Source organism: Cucumis melo, chromosome 10 (genome assembly GCF_025177605.1).
Source record: "Cucumis melo cultivar AY chromosome 10, USDA_Cmelo_AY_1.0, whole genome shotgun sequence".
NCBI lineage: Eukaryota > Viridiplantae > Streptophyta > Magnoliopsida > Cucurbitales > Cucurbitaceae > Cucumis > Cucumis melo.
The window spans coordinates 27,330,721-27,354,503 of NC_066866.1; the positions used below are offsets into that span (position 1 = coordinate 27,330,721).

Sequence of the window (23,783 nt, forward strand, 5' to 3'; positions counted from 1 at the left end):
AAAACGTGCGGATGGCGTCTGTGTTTGTCGGGTGAAGAAGCTAAAGAGAAGAAGAAGAAGAAGAAGAAGAACGGCGTGGTCGGCTGTAGGTGAAGACCGTCGGGCGGCCGTCGGGCGAGGAAGGGAGAAGAAGAAGACGAGCGGCTGGGGGTGCGTGCGCGCGCTAGGGTTCTTTTAAAAACATATTTATATATATATATATATTAAACAAAATAAATAATAATAATAATAATAATAATAATAATTAATAATAATATTAAATAATAATATAATATTAATATTAAATAATAATAATAATAATTAATAATAATATTAAATAATAATAATAATATTAAATAATAGTAATAATAACAATAATAAATTATAATAATAATAATAAATAATATTAATAATATAATTAAATATCATATTATTATTATAGCAATTTACAAAACATTAAATTCAAAAAAATTTCGTATCCCCACAAAAAGATAAAATTTACCTCGAAAATTCGGGACGTTACAGATTTGGATTGTCAAATCTAAATGATTTTTTTCAAGATTCTTTGGTACACCATCATTTAGGTTTAGCTAAACGATTTTTTTAAAATTGTTTTGGTATACAATCTTTTATATTTGTCTACACGATCGTTTATTTTTTCAAGATTTTGTGGTACACGATCGTTTATTTTTTCAAGATTCTGTGGTACACGATCGTTTAGATTTGTCTACATACGATCGTTTATTTTTTGTACACGATCATTTAGATTTAACTACTCAAATCTAAACAATCTTTTTTTAAGATTCTTTGCACACAATCATTTAGATTTGACTATTTTTTTTGTATATTTTCGTTTTTTCAAGTTTTTTATATTTAGTACACAATCTTGAACAACCAAATAAATAACAGTTTGAAATTTTTTTTGATCTTTTATATTTGATACACGATATTGAACCAAATAAAAGTTTGGAAAGAAAAGAAGATGAAAAGAAGAAAGACGATGAAAATAAAAAAAAATCAAATGACAGAGGAAGAGGAGAAGAAAGACGATAAAAGGAAAGAACAAACCTAAAATATTTAAAAATTTGATAATTTCATGGACTTTGTTACATGCGTCGTTAATATTTTACTGGTTTGATATAGGTATGAAAATTACTAACATTTTTAATAAAGAGAAAAACACAATTACATGTAATTTATAAACTTCTTATTTCAATACACATATTATTTTCAAACATTATTTATTTTTGAAGCAAATAATAATTTTTGTGACTGTTGTTAAATAGAGACAAGAAAAAAAGAAAAGAAAAAGAAGTTAGTTGTAAGCAAAAATGTCAGTATTGATTAGCAATATTTGTTTGATTTTCAAAATCGGGTGCAACAAAATATTAAAATTACAATTAATACAGTGTGAAAGCATGAAAATGTGTACTGTGTGTTTATAACTGTGAATGTATTGATGAAGGAAGCATTTGGGAAATGATTAAATATTTGAATCGAAGAAGAAGAGAGAATGAAGAAGGTTTTAATAACGGGAGTTGGTAAAGGATTGGGAAGAGCTTTGGGAATAGAGTTAGCAAAGTTTGGTCATATTATTATCGGTTGCTCTCGTTCCCAAACTAACCTTTAATTCACTTAAACAACACCTCCTCAATATCTCTCCACACAACCATTGTCTTCTCAACATTGATGTGGTAGTTTCAATCAAAACCATTCTGATCACTTTCACTTTTCTTTTCTTTTCTACTGATCGATCTATTCTTCTACCGATGATCTAAAAGGCTTACACTTACAAAACAAAATAGTATTCCTCGCTGCTCCACTCATTCTTACGCTTCTCTTTTCAATTACAAACATAAAATATACATACATACCTCTATACATGTAAAACTAATTAGGGATGTTGCTTTTGTGGGCAGAGTTGCGACGACAGTGTTAAGGAGATGGCACGAATTGTGGTACAACAAATTGGAGTTCCTGATATAATTGGTATCGAATTTGTTAAGTTCTTCCTCCCTAATTTAATTTGTTTAAAATAATTTTGTACTTTATATATTTTCTTTTTTTAATGGACAGTAAATAATGCGGGTGTGATTAATAAGAAAGGTAAGATTTGGGAGATCCCTAAAGAAGAGTTTGAGAAAGTGATCGACATAAATATAAAGGGCACCGCAAATGTATTACGCCATTTTATTCCTCTCATGATTCCTATAAACAAAGCCATTATTGTTAACATGTCTTCTGTTATGGCAACAATCGGTGTCCCTATGGTATGATCATCTGCTTTTCTAATCTTTACCCATCATTGGAGTTTTGCTTCGATTACATATTTCAAAATTTAGGTTGATTCGATGTCAAAAGAGGATGTGAATTGAATTATTATTATTGTTTTATTTTTTGTTACATAGGCATCGCCATACTGTAGCTCAAAATGGGCGATGGAAGGGTTAAGTAAATCAGTAGCAAAAGAGGTAGGAGGTGGAATGACGATTGTGACATTGGATCCTGGCGTTGTTAATACGGAAATGCTATTTACTTTATTGGGCAATACTTCTTCTCAATTCCAAACTCCTCAAAAATGGTATCATTATAATCTAAATTATTTTACCTGCTTCTCTATCCATCTGCTTTTATGCTAATTTTAACTTTTCAAAACTCTTTCACCACTAAATCTAAATTCGTTATCTATTATTTTCTATCAACTTTTTAAAAACCTAAATCCATGTTTATATATACTACTACCAAAAGGAGGCCTCTTAATATATCTCACAAATCAATTGCATACTTTATAGTTTATACTATTCATTTTTTATTCTTTTTTCGTTTCTCTTAAATGAATACGTATACTTATAATCAATCATTTGTATGATGAATTATGATAGGGCTATGAAAGCAGCTCCAATGATATTGAATCTTACACGTACTCATAATGGTGCATCTCTCATGGTTCATGATCCTGGCATTCTACCATTATAATAACATAATACTTGGTACAAAGCAACAATATATTTCAATGAATAAGTTCCTCGTTTTGTAATTTCTAATAGAAATATTGTAATAATTGATGCCAAGATAGATGGATTAAGAATTTGTCTTTCTAACTATTTCTGATCATTCATGTACTTGTTCGAAAAATAAATGTCAACGTTGATTATCCTTGTTGTGTCATGTCGAGCCACTGCCTTGAAAGCAAAATTCGGCGCAACCTCGGTGCTAAATCATTTATGTTGGTTGCTCCCCAAGGTTAACACAACTTTCCCAACTCAAACGTGCACTCGCAGAAGTAAGCTAAGGAATGGAATCAAAGGAAAATCTCTCGCAGAAAGTAGAGAAAGTAAATAGGTTTTTTTTTTCTTTTGGCAAAAAGGAAAAATACCGCACCCAAAATCTTTTCTTTAATATATATATATATATATATATATATATATATATAATATTTGTTTTTTAATAATAAAATTTATTAAATAATAACAATTATTAATTTCTAACTCAAACCTTGATTATAAAATAGTACAGTGATGTCAGCACATGAGCTTAGCTCAATTGGCACCTATATGTACTTGTGGACAAGAGGTCTCGAGTTGCAGTGATAATAAATTTAAGAAAGATTTAGAGAAAAGACCTAGTTTCATTAGGAAATTTCACTATAGTCCTAGAATAAAATTTATTTTCTTGATTAGAATTTCGTATATTTTTAGGACAATTATAACCTTATCATAATTATTAATTATATATGATTTTTGAAATTAAATACAAAATATTTTCTTATTTATATTATATTGAATTTATTATGTAGTTTATTACTTACTTATTTATGCTAATAGCTAATATACAATTTTAATTATATTCAAAATTAGATTTGCAAATATTATCAAATAAAATCTCTTCTAATATGCAAATTTTTTATTAATTAATAACCATATATGGTATAAATTATTATATAATATGGTAATAGTATTTTTAATTATTCTACAAATTAAATATTTTCAATTTCATAATCAAAACAAAAGTATTATTCTCATAATCAGCAATTTCGGTGTCGTCGTTCTTCTTCGATTTCTACTTCAAAAAAAAATTGTTCTTTCTTCTTCCCTTTCGATTTGGTTCAGAATATTCGGTTAGTCTTTTTTACTCTTTATTTTTCGTATCTTTTTTTCCCTTCTGTTTCGTCTTAAAATTAGTTTCTTAATATCTTTCGGTCATGTTCTTAATATATTCTGGAATGTTATTCATTTTTCTGTTTAATTACCGCGCCTTCCAATGATTTTTATCATATATTTCTTTCATGTCTGTTTACAGCATATTCTGGTCACGTTTGTCATATTTTGTTTTAACTTTTTATTGTTCAATTCATCTTTTTGTCATGTTCGATATAGGTTTTCTATTAAATGTCCCGTCATTCGTATATACTATTGTATACCACTGAATAATACATTTATATTCAATGATTTATTACTTATATATACTACTGCATATATCCAATAATACAAACACATATTTTCTTTCATGTTCTTAATATTTTGTTTAATTACAACATGTTCTAGTCATCTTATTCATATTTTTGTTTTGTAAAGTTTTCGTGAACAATATATACATTTATATACCACTGTTTAATCTACTTCTATTATGTGATTTATCAGATATATACATCTTATTCATATTTATGTTCTGGTGATTTGTTACATATATATTACTACATATATTCAACAATACATAAATTCTAGTTGAATTTCATTATATATCACTGCATACACAGATGATGTTATCAATATATAGATATGTATATATACAATAACATGTATTTAGTGACACATATAGTTCAGCTTTTTTTTCTTTCATGTTTCATATCGTTTTCTTTATTTTTTTTTCTCGATCCAGTTAGTATTTTCTTTGATTTCTTACATATATACTACTGCATAATCCATTTATGTTATGTGATTTGTTACAAATATACTATTGCATATATTCGATAACACATAAATTAAAGTTGTCATCCTCCAACCGAATATAAAACATTCAGTTAGTCGACCAAAGAAGAATGTAATTCCTTCTGAAAAATTTATATTTAATATACTACCTTTCATATATAATCACTATCGTTTCAAACATAACTTATTGTTTATTATATATAATATGAATATTTGAAATAAAATACATAAACCAATTTAACAAATAGGAAACACAACCTTTCATTTATTTCATCAAAGTCCCTACATCGCAAACATATTCAGTTTTCCTTAACATTATATATACCAGAGAACGTTAAATATATTCTATAATTACGTGGAATATATGAAAACAATACAAAACGAGAGAAAGAATGGACGGAAAAAGGGATTGGAAAGTGAGACAGATCGATAGGAAAGAATTTTTTAACAAATCACCAAAATTAATTAAGGAATAATTTTGATTATAATATTACCATAATAGAATTAATCACTTATCATATATTTACATAGTATATCTAATAAATCACTTAACATAATAGAATTAATCACTTACCATACTTCACGCACCCCCCTGCACATTCCTTTTTTTATGTTTTTTATTTTTTTTATTTTGTATTTTTAATGGAAATGGGTAATAAGGTAAATTGGGTCATACATTTATGAAATTTTATAGCTCATTTAGGACTTTTCTGAAATTTCTTAGTGAAAAATGCCCATTATTGAAAATAATATACCAATTTAGGCTATTCTAGTTGAAACCCCTAATATCTTTCTATTTGAATTGACGCTAGTAAGGTGAGACAACAATCTAATTAAAGAAAGTAAGCTACCTTTTGAATTTTCAATAACTACGATTGAGACCCCCACAACACATTTTACTTCTTAATTTTCCATCGATTCTGCAATAAAGTCTATCACAATAGACAACTGAAAATTGTGTTATTTAAGACCATGAACATAGAGCCTTGAGTTAACGTGAAAGCTCTAGAAAAATATCCTTAAACTTTTTCATAGAAGGCGGTCACACCTTCACAATCACGTTTATTGCTTTATCATGTCTATCACAATAGACCACTCAAAACTGTACTATGAAAACTTCACAACTAGTCCATATTAAGACCAACTTCATCAAGCCTGTCAAAGACAAACCACTCAAAATTAAGCTATGAAGAATTTACAGTTACCCATCAAGTCCATAATAGGACCACCCAAACAACTATGGAATTTTCAAAGGTTTTAGTTTCATCCATCAAATCCATTTAAGGACTACAGACACGTGGCTATAGACCATCAAGTCCACCGCAGTAGACCACCCATAAAAGTGGATCATCAAGTCTATCGCAATAGACCGCTTAGAAAAGGGTATGGTCCATCAAATCTCTCGCAATAGACCACCCAAAAAAGGTCTATGAACCATCAAATGTTTGAGTCTTATACTTCTTGAAAGTCTTAGAATTACTCTCCTTTGGAGAAATGATATACAAAATTCCTCTCAGAACTCACATACTTCAAAAAGAAAATTCTTTCATTTAACTATCATTTCACAGCTGCATATTTCAGACAAATATGTCTTCATTTGCCATAACACACTATTCTTGGCAATACCCTATGGTCGCATAAGAATCTCAATACAGATATACTGGTATAGAGGCCCCCCACAATGGTACACCTACCATTAGGCTTCTATGTCATTCATACTAACGTCTCCATACAATGATACATTTCTGTATAAGAACACATATCCACTAGTAAAGCTCATTTCATCATTCTAAGTTACACGATTTACATACACTACCTATTTCGTAAGGCAGACAAATACAATGCAAAACAAAATCTATTGTAACCTTAAGATATCTTAATAAATGAAAAAGAGTAAGGAAATAATCTTAATCAGGGTTATATGTATATATATACTCAATCATCTCATAACATATGCAACAACACGTCTTGTACAGTTTATAAAAAATGTGATTCTTTCTATAATCTTTTGCATATTCATATTGAGAAACACCATATCATTTATTTTCCTTAAGGCTCATTACTAGCATCATAAGAGTACCATCAAACTATTAAAATCTCTTTAATAGTATTCAATGTGTGATTGACATAAATCAAAACATTCTCAATAATACTAAGCTCATTACATTAGCCTCACATAAATCTTTCACTGCAAAATATATGATAACTTTATAGCATTACTAACATTTAAATTTGTATCACATAAATCTTTCACATTAACATACAAACATATAATCACACAATAAACTTCAAACCCTACACTTTTAGTAAACATATATATCAACACTTCACTACTCGAGATATTGTTTACAATGTTGTTAAAAAATTTTCCTCATCAAACTTTAAGGAACTAGTTAAAGACCATAAAGAAATTTGACTATTCTAAGTTACCATTGAGGAATCTCATGTTTACATACACTTGATGTACTAGAAGACTACATATACTACAAAAGCTTTTAAGGCTCTATAGTGGCTAATTTAGTCATACAAAAACAAGAATCAAAACATCCTAAATTCCACATTTGATTCAAAATATTTTTCATAACTCTAAAGTTGCACCTATGTACTTATGATCAGTTTCCTTATCTAATGTAGGACTTTGGTCGAATTCCCAACGATCCTCCCCTCGAACAAAGTTTCAACCAAACCTCCCCTAAAATAGACATCCATCCATTTAACTTTTATCTAGGTTGACTCCTCTCTAGAGCATACTGCCTATTCAGTAAAACTAAACCATGGATAATACCATGACTACTTTTAAGGTTCCACTACACTTTTTTTCGACCTTAGGATTATATCAACAAGGCTAAACTAAAGACATGACTTTTTATACCACTTATTAGAGACTACTTGGGTATAACCCCTCATGTCTTATAACTATCACATATTTTACCGTTTAGACAACATCTTATCAATACTACAAAACTATGTTTACTTGACGCTTGCAGTCTAGAAATACTTGATGCTTTTAATAAAAACTGTCAAGTAAAATGAAAAAACGTCAAGAATAAAAAAAAGCTAAGAAATGCATAATTTTTCAAATTTTTTCCTATACTTGACACATTAAAAATGTTTAAGAATAGTTTTATTAAGTTGACATGTTTTAAATGTCAAGTATTACCTATTTTGAAATAAAAAAAAAAATCTTTTCTAAAAAAAAAAAAGATATCCCCCATATTTTCATTCCTTTCTCTCTCCATACCACGATCTTTTTTCTTTCCTCTTCCTTTCACCACAAAAATCTCCAAATGGTATCATCTAAACTACAGGCCTAGTTCCCACCATTGTACGTTGAACGACTCCAACTCCCACTGTCGCACGTCGAACGGCTCCAATCCCACCGTCGCACGTCGGGTGGCTTTAACTCCGTCTATCGCTGCAAGTTCGTGACTCCATCCGTGACCCTGCACCTGCCAACGTGACTCCACCCTGTCCTTGTTCTAACTCTCTCCACCGCCGCAAGTTTGTTCTCATTTTGCTGCTGTGATTTTGATTTAGGAATATTTGTCTTCTATAGAAAATATCTTAATTTTTTTACAACATGATACTTTTTATGAGATAGTAGTTCTTTGTTCTATCTTGTTACTTGCAGCGTCTTGGTGCCCTAGCCATAAAAATTTCTTGTAATATTTCATTTTGTCAAAATGCAGATTTGAGAAGTATGTTGGCTATGCTCTTGATGTTCCAATTATTTCATATATCGAAAAAAGAAATATATTGACTATTCTAGAATGTCCTTCAGGGTATGCATATCTTTCATAATCGTCTAAGCTTTCTGTGTATCTCTTCCTTTCTATTCATCTTAATCTATATTTTTTTGGTATTAATTATCAAGGTGTGGTTGGAATATCTTTTTGCAGGATTTTATGGCAGGAAAGCTCCCACTAGTTCCTAGAGAACTTCCTACCCTAACTGATTAGGAAAATCATTTGACTACAATATTTCCAGAGGTATTCTACACTTGATTTACTCCAACAGTATGCTTGTTATGACCTGATTCTAGGATTCATTTTTCCCTCATTACTGAGGTGAAACTGAAGAGATATTTGGAGATGAGGGGTAGTGATGGAGGCCCTTGGAGGAGATTACGTGCTTTCTTCCAGCATTTTAGGTCATTTTCATGATATAATTAGACTCTGTAGACCTCTTATTAAACATGGATGTGATGTGTATCCCAATATACAAACTTCACATATATGACTCATGTTTAATTTTGATCTTAGGAAAAATATTATTTTCCTTTTCCTCTCTATTTCTTGGTGAGAAGTGTTTGCTATCATTTAGTTTTCTTATTGGCGATCAACTACGCTATGCTGTTTGAGTATTTTTGTGGTTGAGTTTTGTGTACTCATGAAGTTTTCCGTTCACTGAAGTCATCATTGACTAGTATTGAAGCACTTCAGTATGCTGAATATGTAAGTATATTTGGTTACCTCTTTTTTGCATTTTTCTATTTCCTCTAAGGGTGGTTGTATGATGTATCCTTTGAACTTTTTCTTCTCTAAAGGTTTTTGACATGGGAACAGATTCTTACTGACAAGCATGCCCTTTTAATGCAGGAAAAACAAGTTTGTTGACTGCTGATGGATTGCAGACCCTAACGAATAATCTTTGTTACACGTGAGTGATTTTTCGCCCGATATATTTGCTATATGCTACACTACAAGAAAAGTGATTTTCCATGACATTTCTAAAGAAAAAATTGAGAGGAGAGAAGAAACAATTGTCATAATATGTGAAAATGCGCTTTTTTGGCAGAAAAAAACGTTGTTTTCGGATATTGTTTTCTGTGACAGTTATTTAGTGTCATAAAAGGGTATATGATTTTTTTAATATAATTTATTAAAATAAAAAAAAACCCAATTTTATTAAAAAAAAAACACATCAAATCCCTAATTTTTCTCTTCATTCACAACCCCACACGCGACCTGGCCATCTTCCCATTCTTCCGCCAACGGCCGACCACGACTACAAGCTTCATTCTTTTGCAGACGCAAAGCCGGCAACGAGGAGACTAGGCTTCCGATTCTTCCGCAGACGCAAAGCCGGCGACGCGAGAGTGGGTTCCGATTCTTCCGCAGACGAAGCCGCCCGACACCGGCCTGTAAAAATCCCATTCTTCCGCGAACGCCAAGCCACCGACGCTGACTAGTAGTCTTCCCCTTCTTTCGCTGACGCCAAGCCGTCGACGGCCTATTCTTCCGCAGACGTGAAGCCGGCGATGATCGATTCTTCCACGGATGCCAAGCCGCCGACGCCCGAGTGTTTCGATTGTTTCGTCGACGCCAAGCCCAGTGTTCTGCCGACGCCAAGCCCAGTGTTCCGCCGATGCCCAACCAGCCCAATCCGCCGAAGCCCATAGCCAGGTTTTAATACCTCTTTACTGTTACTCTTTCTTATTTTCTTTATTAAAAGAAAATTTTCATATATATATATATATATATATATATATATATATATATATATATATATATATATATATATATATATATATATATATATATAAATCCCATTTATTAAATTACTTAAACCATGTTAATAATCTTGAGGGGTTATTTGATAATTATTTACTACTTGTTTAATTATTATATAAATTTAACTACTAATTGTTTTATTATTTAGTTTTGTTATTTAAAATTTGTGTTTATTTTTTGTAAGAAAAATACTTAAATACATTTAGGGTTTTATATTTTATTGAATTATCCAATTTGCCACGTAAAAAGTTGTTTTTAGTTCTATTGTAAAAAATATATTTTTTTTTATAAGAGTGATGAGAAGATTGATGCATCTAAGTATTACTCTTTTCACAATTTCTTATTTTCATATTTCTTAGGTTAAGTATTTGATATTTTTAGCTAGTTTCTAAAAAGAGAATTAATTTTTTTTCGTTTTAAATTTTAAAATATTTATAAAATATAGATAACAAAAACAAACTATTGATGATAAAAGTAATATATATAAGCTTAATTTTTAAAAAAAACTTAAAAACAAAAAGATCAAATGGTTACCCAAACTAAATCTTGATTTTTGGTTTTCAGGATTTTGCAATTTAAGCTTCTAAACTCTACATTTGTCTCAAAATTTTAATGGTATGTTGTTTATCTTCTAATAATATTTTAAAAAAATCAAGTTAAAATTTAAAAACTAAAAAAAGATTGAAACATATTTATTTTATATTTTGACCGACTATTCAAATAAAAGTGAATACTAAAATCTACTACTCCATTTGATAACCATTAAATTTTTCATTTTACGCAAACTTCTATCTATAAATATTATTTTGTATAGTTATATACTTTTAACAAAATTTTCTAAATTTTGTCAAGTTCTGAAAACTAAGAATTTGAAAATTTGTATAGTTATTTTTAAAAAGCTTGTTAGAATATGATTAGACAGACATTGTGATGTGAAATTTGTGAATCCTATGTATTACTAATATTGATTACGAATTAGTTAAGGGGCATAGGGCGAAAACACAGAGAAGACATCGGAGAACATATGTCCTAATGTTAATTTCATGAGTGTGGAGTTTATCGATGTTTATAATTTATGGTGTTGGGTTATTTGAATTTGGAGTCGATAGCGGGAAACGTTATTAGTGCCCTAAATTGACGATCTAGTAGTTTACTCAAAGAATGGATACATTAGTTTAAAGTTTGTTTTGGCGATCACATGCTTTCTTGAATTGCAACTATAAAAGGAGTTGTATGTTTTCTTGATAAAAAGGAAGATTGCACCAAAGATATATTGGATCTTTATAGATATCAAATACTATAGTTAAGTGGCTTATTGGTTGACATGATCATCACCAGTTTTATTTGAGGTGTGCATTGTGTTTGGTGCATTATTGTTAAGAAATGTTGTTTAGATTTATTATTTCATTATTTGTTTTAATATTTATGTATATTTACCCTTGTCATACATTAATGAATCTTTCACTTGGACATTCTTCTACAATTATCATCCATCTCTTTTTTGTAATCCAGGTTTGTGTAAAGGGCAATTATAGAAGATTTGGTATTTGTAACATCTACAGAATGGACAAATCATGGATGATGGAAAATAGAATGTCTATAGAATATGATGTAGGAGTTGAAAGTTCTATTAAATTTGGGTTGTCTCATGCCAAAGGTTCTAATTCGATAAGATGTTCATGTCTAAAATGCGTGAATCGTTTACTTAAGAATGTTTCAATAGTTCGGTATCATTTGTATGCCAATGGAATTGATAAAAGTTACAAGATATGGTTCTGGCATTGTGAAGATTTGAACTCAAAGACCGTTAGCAGGAAAATGGAAAATACAGTCGATGAAAACTATGAACACGACGATTTATTTAATACAGTAAGCATATTTCAATCCGCTCATGATGAATCTTGTAATACATCCAATACATTTGATACTATGTTTGATGATGCAAAGAAACCCTTATATCCAGGATGTAAGAAATTCACAAAGTTGTTAGCCCTCGTGAGATTGTACAACTTAAAGGTTAGATATGGTTGGAGTAACACTAGCTTCTCTGAATTGTTGTCCATAATAAGTGATCTCCTACCTGACAACAACGAAATACCAATTTCTTTATATGAAGCGAAGAAAACACTAGGTGCCTTAGGATTGAGTTACCAAAAAATTGATGCATGTCCTAATGATTGTTGTTTGTATAGAAAAGAGTATGCAAACTTGACAAAGTGCCCTAAGTGTGGTTTGTCAAGGTGGAAGATCAATAAAAACTCAACGAAGGAACACATTGGAGTGGCTGCCAAGCAAATGTGGTATTTTCCAATAGTTCCAAGATTTATAAGAATGTTTAAGAACTTAGAGAATGCTAAGAACTTGCGTTGGCATGCGATAGATAGAAAAGTCGATGGTATTATTAGACATTCAGCTGACACTCCATCATGGAGGTTGATAGATCACATGTGGCCAACATTTGGGTCAGAATAAAGAAATCTTTGTTTAGGTTTGTCGACTGATGGAATTAACCCATTTGGAGATTTATCGTCGAACTATAGTTGTTGGCCAGTTATTACTACAATATACAATCTTCTATCATGGTTGTGTATGAGAAGGAAACATTTGATATTAACAATGTTAGTATCAAGTCCGAAGCAACCGGGATATGATATCAACACCTATTTAGCATCCTTAATTGATGATCTCAAAATTTTATGGGAAGAAGGGGTTCGGTTGTATAAAGAAGAATTTTTCACTTTGCGAGCCGTCTTATTGTGGACTATCAATGATTTTTCTGTATACGGTAATTTATGTGGGTGTAGTGTCAAAGGTTTTAAGGCTTGTCCAATATGTGCAGAAAAGACTACTTCAATCAGACTACAACATGGGAAAAAAATGTATACATGGGACAAAGGAAATATTTGGCAAGACATCATCCTTATAGATTACAGAAAAAGAATTTTGATGGTAAGCAAGAGCATGGAAATCCTCTACAGCCTTTGTCAGGAGAGGCCATCTACTTTAAACTCAAAGAAATGATATTTTCTTGTGGGAAGAAGTGTGGCAAGAATAATAACGAAGGTGACAATGATTATTGGAAAAGAAGATCAGACTTCTTCGAATTACCATACTGGAAGAACTTTGCATGTATGACATTGTCTGGACGTAATGCATATTGAGAAGAATGTATGCATGAATATAGTAGGAACATTGCTTGATATACCAGGCAAAAGTAAAGATGAGATGAATAGTAGACTTGATCTAGTGGAGATGAATATAAGACCAGAATTGGCACCAATGGTTACAGGTAATAGAACTTACATACCTGCAGCATGTTATACATTGTCAAGAGAAGAGAAGTATCAGTTTTGTAAGACTTTGTCTGAAATTAAAATTCCAGAAGGGTATTCATCAAATATTAGAATTCTTTGTCTCTTTGGATGACTTAAAACTTAATGGCCTTAAATCGCATGACTATCACGTTTTAATGCAACAATTGCTTCCAATTGCAATACGTTCAATCCTACCGAAGAATGTGAGATACACTATAAGTAGACTGTGTTTTTTTTTTCAATGCGATTTGTGCTAAAAGTTTCTCCATATCAGAGCTTGATGCATTGCAAGAAGATATAGTTATGACTTTATGTAATCTTGAGAAGTATTTTCCACCCTCTTTTTCACAATTATGGTTCATCTCGTTGTTCATCTTGTGAGAGAAGCAAAACTTTGTGGTCCTGTATATTTTTGGTGGATGTACCCATTTGAAAGATACATGAAAGTGTTGAAAAGTTTTGTTCGTAATAGAAATCGACCTGAAGGATGCATTGCAAAAGCACAAGTATGTGAAGAGGCTGTTCAATTCTGTTCGGACTTCCTTTCTAGATTAGATCCAATTGGTCTTGGATCACTAAATTCAAGGGAAGACAAACAAATCGATCGACCGCTGTCAGCGGGAACCTATGTCCGCCCTGATATGTAACAATTGAAGTAAGTACATCTTCATATTTTACAGAACATTGAAGAAGTACATCCATATATAGAGTATGCTTTCTTATCATCATACACTAACACCATTAAATTATCCTTCACAACACATAATTTATATTTATTACCTATTTTGTAGAGAACATATGAACCATCTCAAAATTGAAAACCCATGAAGTGCAAAAAATGAACAGTGGCTACAAGTTGAACATAATCGATCATTCAATGCATGGATACGAGATAAGGTGAATGAATACTTCAAATCATCCATGTTGTTTTTTTATTATTGCTTACTAGTCCCAACATGTAACTCTTTTCTGAATAGGTGATGTGTGAATTACACGAAGGAAAAGTAGTCTCGAACACAATACAATGGCTTGCACATGGCCCCAATTGTGGTGTAATGACGTATAAAGGGTATATGGTTAACGGATGTTCTTACCACACTAAGTCCCGTGATGACCATCGAACTGTTCAAAATAGTGGGATTATGTTAGTGGCAACGACAATGCAGGTGTCTAGTGCGAAGGATAAAAATCCAGTGATTTGTGACATGTCTTTCTATGGGATCATTGAAGACATTTGGAAAGTTAGTTACAATACGTTCAATACTGTTCTTTTCAAATGAAAATGGGTTGAAAATAAGATTGGTGTTCGAATAGATGATCTTCATTTCACGTTGGTTGACCTTAGCCGAATTGGACATTCTTCAAATTCCTTCGTTATTGCCACGCACGGAAAACAAGTCTTTTATGTCTCAGATCCTGTTGATCCAAGATGGTCGGTTGTTGTAATGTCACCACAAAAAGACTTTCCGTATAAATGTGCTAATGATGACCTTGGAGATATGTTGCCGCACTACCCCCCAGTCTCAAAATGGAATACAACAACTGACAGTGATGAAAGTGGGGATACATACACTAGACTTGACTGTGAAGACACATGGGTTACAACTTGACTTTCATAGGTATGTAAAGTAATTAAAGTCTCTTTGGGTGTCCTTTTTTGGTTATGTTTAATGATAATGATCGTCGTTGTTTTATTTGCAGGACAAAGTCAGTTCGAGATACGAACCCTACTGTTATGAAGCAAAATTATTTCATGTTCAAGATCTTTTTTTACAACTTCGAACATTATTAAGTATTTTATTTGTCATATTTAAAGTACTATGTCTTCTATTACTGTTAGTATGAGTTAATCATGGTGTTAGCATTTGTAAGAACAATTTGTTAAAGTATTATGTGTTCTATTTTGAATCTAATTATTTTTCGTCTTATTCCATTAGTATTGTAGATATGGTTGTTACTAATCGTTTCTTCTTTTACTATTACATCAGTATCGTAAATATGGTTGATTCGTAGGATGTTGCTACATCGAAGGAAAAAGGAGAAAGTAGTACACAAAAAAGAAAACGTGGTCCAACTAAAATGAAGGAAATAACTCGTGCTAGGAGTGAGGGTCAAAAACTAGTGATTGAGTACAATGAGTTGGGTCAAGTAATTGGTCAAAATGCAACGAAACTGAAGAGTTTCATAGGAACGACTGTAAGGTTCCATGTTCCCATTACATACTCTGGTTGGTCTATGGTGCCAAAGGAAATAAAAGACAAAATATTTGAACTAATAGAGGTAACAATTGCCATGAACATTTGAAGTTTGGTACACTATCCATTTCTTTTGCTATGTAACATGTTATGTGAATATTATGTAGGCCGGATTTGTGGTAGACCCTCGATCGAAGAAGACTATCATCCAGAACGCTGGCATATGCTTTCGTCAATTCAAGTACAAATTGACGACAACATATGTCTTGCCATTTTTGGATGATGTTGAAAAATTAAAATTCCCGCTGAATGAGTACTCCTTCATAGATCAACAACATTGGACTGAGTTTGTTGCATCTCGGTTGAAGGAAGACTTCAAAGTAAGTATAACGCTTCCGATCCTTCTTTAAATTTGAATTGCAATTTTATAAGCTTCATATGCTAATTGATTAAATTTGTATAATGAAATGTAAAGAAAAAGAGTAAAAATGGGAAGGAGAAGCGGAAGAAACATAAGTACAACCACAGAACCTCTAGGAAGGGGTATGTAAATCTTATGGAGGAGTTGGTAAGCTGATTTTCTTTAAGTTGTTGTAGGATTATATGTAATTCTAAATATCTTATTGTGTTATAGTTACTCTTTTGCCACATTCTTTAACGTTCACTTTGTGTTTTAACTATAAATAGAAAGCATCGTCATCGAATCAAATTGATCAATCCATAGTTTGGAAACAAGCTAGAATGGATCGTAAGGGACAAATTCCGGATGAAGAGATGAAGGAAGTGGTGAATCTTATAGTAAGTACTTGCATTTTTTTCTACTTTTTTTTGTATAAGCAAGTACTAATTTCCATTCTTCGCACTTTTGTAGGACGAACTTGTAGCCACCCAAAAGACGACTAATGCTTTCGGTGAAGAGGATATTCTAACAAGGGCTTTGGGTGGTAAGGATCATCCTGGAATACTTCGCGGTATGGGGAAGTATGTGACCAAGAAAGTACTTCCATACCGCAACACAACAAAAAACAAATGAAAAAGAGGATGAGAAGGCCACTTCTAAAGAACACGATCGAATGGCAAAAAGAATAAAAGAGTTAGAGGACGAATTGTTGAAAATGAAAGAAAAGGATGATTGCCTAGGCGACTTAAAAGAAGAATCAGGTATGGGTTCTAAAGAAAAATCATCCATGGAAGGGGCTGAAAATGTCAACGATTTGGAAGATCTATCAAATGATTTAGAATCACAAAAAGACATAGAGGATGTTGTTGAATTGAATGAAGACATAAAGGTATGTTTTTCTAAAGACCTTTAATCCATAAGGTTACATGTTCTATGTGTATACTGTCCTTACCATTGACTTGGTCGTAAAGGTCAACATAGCGAAGGACGATGAGGAGGTGAAAGGTGTGACGTTAGAGAAAATGAAGGTTAGTGAATCTAAAGTTTTACTTCATTTAGTAATTAAACTTTTGTGAGGTATACATATTTGACAAAGTCTTCTAAATAGGTTAGAACCTTGTACAAGTTGGCATTTGAAACGAAAGATCATGTCGTTGCATGGGGGACCATAATTGATTCAGATGTAAAAGGAGACAATGTTAAAGTCGCAGTAGATGTCGTGGTGGATGGGGATTGTGCAATTCCCATTCCATCAGAGCAAGGGATGTACAAAATGTCCCAAGAAGTTGGTTCACACATATTGTGACCACGTGATCTTGTCATTACTGACAATATAATGGTAATGAAATTTTCATTGAAGGATATACATGTCGCATTTTGTATTAACCCTAATTGCAATATCTTTTGTAGATGGACTATGGGGAATTTACTAAGGATATGACCACATTCGCACCGACACCAATTCAAAATGCTCCTGTTGCACTACGGTTCTTACTACAAATGGTTGAACATATGGGGTCAGCAATTCAAATCACCACACCATATGACGTATTTGGGGTCCGAAGAAAATGTTACATAATGATAGAGTCATTGAAGGATTTCACATCTATGCAACCAATAGCTACCGCTTGCCTTGATGCGTACATAATGTAAGATATGTTAATAGTGTTACTCTTTATAAGTTTCTTTGAAACTTATCTTCTTTCAATGTCTTTGTAATGTGTTAGACCCCCAATTATTCATCAATACCAGAGGAGGGATAGAAAACAGTAAAGAATTGATGGAAGTCGGTTGTATAGGGGGGGGGCCACATTTCTATTAGAATTGTTTGTTACAATGGGAGACAATTTGAAGGTTATAAATAGGTAGAGGAGAGAAGGATGAGGGGAGGAAAATTTTCATGAAGTAGTGGGCACTGTAGCTCTAGAGAGAGTCTTCAGTGATAGTCTTTTTCGTTTATAAATTACATATTGTAATCGTTGAGCTCCTTCGTTTACATTGTTGATCGTTGAGTTCCTTCGTTTACCTTTTTGGCTATTTCATATTGTAATCATTGAGCTCCTTCGTTTACACTTCCGATCGTTGAGTTCCTTCATTTACCTTTTTGGATATTTCATATTGTAATCGTTGAGCTCCTTCGCTTGCATTTCTGGATAATACATATCGTAATCGTTGAGCTTCTTCGTTTACATTGCTGATCGTTGAGTTCCTTCTTTTACCTTTTTGGCTATTTCATATTGTAATCGTTGAGCTCTTTCGTTTACACTTCCGATCGTTGAGTTCCTTCGTTTACCTTTTTGGATATTTCATATTGTAATCGTTGAGCTCCTTCGCTTGTATTTCTGGATAATACATATCGTAATCATGAGCTTCTTCGTTTACATTGCTGATCGTTGAGTTCCTTCGTTTACCTTTTTGGCTATTTCATATTGTAATTGTTGAGCTCCTTCGTTTACACTTCAGATTGTTGAGTTCCTTCGTTTACCTTTTTGGATATTTCATATTGTAATTGTTAAGCTCCTTCGCTTGCATTTCTGGATAATACATATCGTAATCGTTGAGCTTCTTTGTTTACCTTGTATAGCCATTTTCATTTCAATCAAATTGTTAGTTTTGCCCTAAGAAATTCAGTGTTGGATTGAGATCCTATATAATGCACTCGTAGGTATCTATACACACGTATGGAATCATCAAGAACTTTGAATCTATACAAGTTCATTGACGATGGGTCGATTAGTTATGGGAGTTCTAAAGAAAAACGAGTCCAATTGTTGACTGCACGATTACTTGGAACAGATTACGATCAACTCTTACTGATTCCTTACAATTTCGGATATGTCCATAACCTAAAGTTATTGATACGAATTGTGCTTACAATAGTCTAAGATGTAGTATTATTGTTTCACACATATATTTAGGAATCATTGGACATTGGTTGTAATAAACCTTATGTGTTGTTGAAGTGTGTATGTAATTTAGCTTAGTTTGTGGGCTGAATTTAGCTAAGCTTAGAAGTTATTATTCTTGAAGTGTGTATGTGCTCTATATTGGTGAAGTGTGTTATTGATCATGAAGTGTTGCTGAAGTGTGTATGTAATTTATCTAAGTTTGTGAGCTGAATTTATCTAAGCTTAGAAGTTATTATTCTTGAAGTGTGTATGTACTCTATGTTGTTGAAGTGTGTTGTTGATCATAAAGTGTTGTTGAAGTGTGTATGTAATTTAGCTTAGTTTGTGGGCTGAATTTAGCTAAGCTTAGAAGTTATTATTCTTGAAGTGTGTATGTGCTCTATGTTGTTGAAGTGTGTTGTTGATCATGAAGTGTTGTTGAAGTTTTGTAATGAATTTAGCTAAGTTTGTGGGCTGAATGTGGTGTTTGCGATTATTTGTTGTTGAAGTGTGTATGTAATTTAGGTAAGTTTGTGGGCTGAATTTGATGTTTGCGCTTATGTGTTGTTGAAGTGTGTATGTAATTTAGCTACGTATGTGCTCTATGTTGTTGAAGTGTGTTGTTGATGTGTGTTGTTGATGTGTGTTGTTGATCGTGAAGTGTTGTTGAAGTGTGTTGTTGAATTTGAAGTGTTGATAAAAAAGTGTTGTTGAAGTGTGAATGTGATGTGTTTATGTGGGTGGATGTGTTGTCTTGTTCAATCATTTTTTTTCCTTTTCTTATCTTATTAGGTTTTGTCACAATCCATTGGAGCAAGGAAACCATATTTACGCCAATTCATTGATGTATAGGCTTTTTTGAAGGTTTGGTAGGAAATTTTTTTGTTTAAATGTAGTTATTTAAATAGTTTGTTCGTACCAAAACACATTTGTACCAACAATTAAAGCGATATTACAAAGTGTGTTTCTTTCTATTAAAGCGTTCACCGTTTTTCCATATGTGATTGTATTGGTCTGTAATGGTATGTGTAATGGCAGGGCGACAAGATATACAGGATTCAATAAGAAAGAGGGTTGTTGAAAACAGTGACTAAAAACACAAATATGACATTTAAATTGAAAAACAAAACTGTCATAAAAAAAGTTCTATTGACATTTAATTAAAGTCATGGTAAGTTAAATAATGACAGTTAAAAAGTGTCATAAATCATAAATAATGACATTTAATATCAGTCATATAATATTAACAATGACAGTTATCCCCCGTCATAAAATATAAACAATGATAGTTATTAACTGTCATCGAAAATAAATAATAACAGTTACAACCTGTCATAAAATGTAAATTGTTATAGTTATTAACTGTCATCGTAACTAAATACTGACAGTTATAATCTGTCATAAAATATTTCATTCGTGACATTTATTATATGTCATGAAAACCGCATTTCGTGACAATTTTTTACAACTGTCATAAAATACTTTCCATGACTCCCGCATTAATGACTGCAAAAAACTATCACGAAAACCTTTAATGACAGCATTTAACTGTCATTGTAGGCCCTTTTTCTACTAGTGAATATTCCTCTAATTGGGTTTCCTTTGGAGGCCGTTGAGGCGGCAGAGAAGCAATGCCAATGCTGTGAATCTACCATGTATTAATTTTTAGAATGAAACACCATTTTTATCTTTTCTTTTTTTTCTTTAATTTCACCTATTACAAAATTTGAGTTTAACCAAACTCATCCCAATCAAGTTGGGTCAGGCATTGTGTATGCGTCACAAGAACAATCTAATCCGTTTATACCCATAGTTTACAATATCTAAAAAGGGGAAAAACATAAATTTGAATCCATCAAGTTTAAATTAAAAGGTCGAATCTAAAATTTTGCGATCAAACTAGTTGAAGCCTAGACAATAATATATCTTTCAGTTACTACCTAAACATGAGTATGTCAAAACAAGAATACAAACTAAAATGCTACTTGTAAAAGCAAAAAAAAAAAAATAGTCAATCATCCACATCAACGTAAACAACAAACAATGATGCCTACTCAGATAGAAGCTCGACAACGATGTGGTCACAAATGGTTGAACAATACAATGACAATATATATCAACCACTAGTTAATGATACATTGATATCAGTTGGTTGACTTCTTAAATCTGGAACTACATTAGGTGACCATGTTTCAGCACGAAAGGAAGATGTCGTCGTCGTCGTCTTGAATGATTTGGGTTCAACACTAGAGATTGGAAAAGTAGAAACCGGTAATACAACGTCGTGTCTTGACTTCTTTGGCTTTTGCTCGGTTTGGTTACCAGATATAAAGCTTCCTACAACCACCTACATTTTCAAAAGTAGTAATCAAAGAAGAAATTTAAGCTCAAACAACAAAATTTGGTTTTGTTGTTTAAAATTATGAGTAGTCAAAGGAAAAGGCATATGTATACTTGAACTGGACTTGCAGCTACTAACAAACCAGCAACTCCACCACCAACAACTCGTCCGTCTGGGCTTGCTAAGGAGACGCTCATTCCACCAATCCTGCTCTTTGTTCCTACACTGTCACTCGGCATGAACGATCCCGACAATGACAATATTTCAAAACGACCCTAAAGATTACATAATTATTTTGAATTTGTTAAAATCACCTTTGTCATGTTTAAAATCACTCTAACATAAATATTTAGTCACTCCAAACATAACTTCAATAAATAATAATCTTATGATTAATATTTTAGTTTATAGCAGCATTTATGAAAAAATTGCAATTACTGGATCTAAATTACTTAGTTATATATGCCAATTATGTTGCAACTGTATTTGTTAATACTATGAGAAAGGATTAAAATTACATGTTTTAGAGTAATTTTTAAAATGACAAAACTAATGTTTAATCCTATCGGATTCACTTCCAAAAATTGTTTTGTTTCATTTTAATTATATATGTATCAATGGAAAATTGTTAAAGTTATAACCTCATATGTTAAAGTTCCACCGGAGGAGTCGGGTTGACGAAGCGTCACGCTCGAAATCACGCCGTTAGCAGACAGAATGCAGATTGCTCGAGGTCCTTGTTGAGAAAATGAGAGAACCTTCATCGTTACGTCCTAAAAATATCACAATATAACATCTTATTGTTTGCATCCTCGTACAAATGTGTTGACTAATCTAATTAAACATTATTGAGCTGAAAAATTTAGAAAGTTCATAACAAAACTACCTCGCCACTGCTTACGGTGATGATATGGGGCGTAAAATTGGCGCCAACCGAACAAGGTACCCATTCTCCTACAATATAATAGGAAGAAAAAATAACTAAACTCAATTAAGATTATCACAATTAAGATTTCCAATCACACCCCTCATTAATTACTTGACATCAAGAATTTAGAGTTTTTTTCATTAACATAAAAGGAATTTAATAAACTTTAATCATGTGCAACAACCATAGAAAGAATAGACGACCTTGGTTGTCCCTCAGGTCTCAAGAATATATATTCAAGGTTGCTTCAAATATGATTAGTAATTTTGCACTATTTATGATAGAGATAAACACACTGAATTTATATGTAACAATGATTAAGGATCCTACAAAAGTAGCTATAGCTTTTTTTCCCCTCTATATGATTCAAAATCAAAATAACTAAACACTGTTTAAGTCAAAAATTTATTACCTAAACTCTCGACTTCATATTTGGTTTTGGTCAAGGAACTCGCCGGCCGCACTTTTCCACGTTTTTCCGCCGAGAAATCAATAACTGCCGTCGGTGCCGGTGCCGACGCCGATATCGGCTTCGGTGACAGTGCCGCCACATTCAACTTCCCATCCGGCCCATACTTCCTCGGTCTCCCCCTCTTCTTCTTCCCTGCCTCCGCTGCAGAACCCGCCGGACCACCCGCTTCCGGTGGTGGAGCTGCCGTCTCCTGTCTTGGATTATTTGATCCAGCCACTGCCTCAATCCCATTTCCGGTATCCCCTTGTCCTCCCGTCATAAATATCCGTGTACTTGTCTGTAATTAAAACAAAACCCAATTTGTTTTTCCAATCTCAATTCACCAAAGAATAAGAGGCGAGAAAATTTTGACAAAAAATTAAATTAGCAATTTAAAAAGAGAAGAAATTAAGAGGTTCCATTCCATGGACGGGGATTTAGATTTGACCTCCAAAGTAAAAATACAAACACTGAGACTGTTCTACTAAGCTCTGGTTTGTGGTTTTGATGGCAGAGAGATCAAAATTTAAGACCAAAAACAGATTTCTTTTTCTTTTTTATTTTCTACAATTATATATATATAACTTTCTTTTTCTTTACTTGAGCTCGAAAATCTTTTTTGCTAAGCTAATTCCGACTCTCCAAATTCAGATTTGAGATATATAAAATAAACCTTTTGTTTTTCTGTTTTTAATTAGACTATATTAATAATGGTTCAACTATGCTTACATAGTGTATTTTTTAGTCCAATAATCATCCACATTAAATCTAACTATAAATTTTTAGAATAACACATTGAAATGATTGCGATTAATAACACTTTTGGAAATATACGACACAATTTAA

At 32.2% G+C, this 23,783-nt stretch overlaps 2 protein-coding genes and 1 pseudogene across 2 annotated transcripts; 2 read left to right on the forward strand and 1 right to left on the reverse strand.

Moving 5' to 3' along the window:
* Positions 1-1,360: 1,360 nt before the first annotated feature.
* LOC103503187 (NADPH-dependent pterin aldehyde reductase-like) lies at positions 1,361-3,147 on the forward strand (annotated as a pseudogene).
* Positions 3,148-11,983: 8,836 nt separating this feature from the next.
* Positions 11,984-12,892, forward strand: LOC127151189 (uncharacterized). The gene has a single exon (XM_051090612.1). It carries the CDS (start codon positions 11,984-11,986, stop codon positions 12,890-12,892), a length of 909 nt encoding a protein of 302 aa, XP_050946569.1.
* An 8,170-nt stretch (positions 12,893-21,062) lies between these two features.
* Positions 21,063-23,543, reverse strand: LOC103499388 (AT-hook motif nuclear-localized protein 1-like). The gene is made up of 6 exons (XM_008462388.3): positions 23,386-23,543; positions 22,899-23,235; positions 22,445-22,512; positions 22,200-22,331; positions 21,672-21,833; positions 21,063-21,564 (listed from the first exon to the last, which is right to left on the reverse strand). The coding sequence occupies exons 2-6, from the start codon at positions 23,215-23,217 to the stop codon at positions 21,334-21,336; spliced, it is 912 nt and encodes a 303-aa protein (XP_008460610.2). The 5' UTR covers positions 23,218-23,235; positions 23,386-23,543; the 3' UTR covers positions 21,063-21,333.
* Between the last annotated feature and the right edge of the window lie 240 nt (positions 23,544-23,783).

Bases quoted from the DNA above. Each gene is read 5' to 3' on its own strand.
- LOC103499388 (XM_008462388.3), bottom strand. From the start codon at position 23,217: ATGACGGGAGGACAAGGGGATACCGGAAATGGGATTGAGGCAGTGGCT. The intron at 22,332-22,444 runs GTAGTTTTGTTA...TGATATTTTTAG, and splicing joins TCACCGTAAGCAGTGGCGAG to GACGTAACGATGAAGGTTCT. The intron at 21,565-21,671 runs GTATACATATGC...TTGAAAATGTAG, and splicing joins TAGCTGCAAGTCCAGTTCAA to GTGGTTGTAGGAAGCTTTAT.
- LOC127151189 (XM_051090612.1), top strand. From the start codon at position 11,984: ATGGACAAATCATGGATGATGGAAAATAGAATGTCTATAGAATATGAT.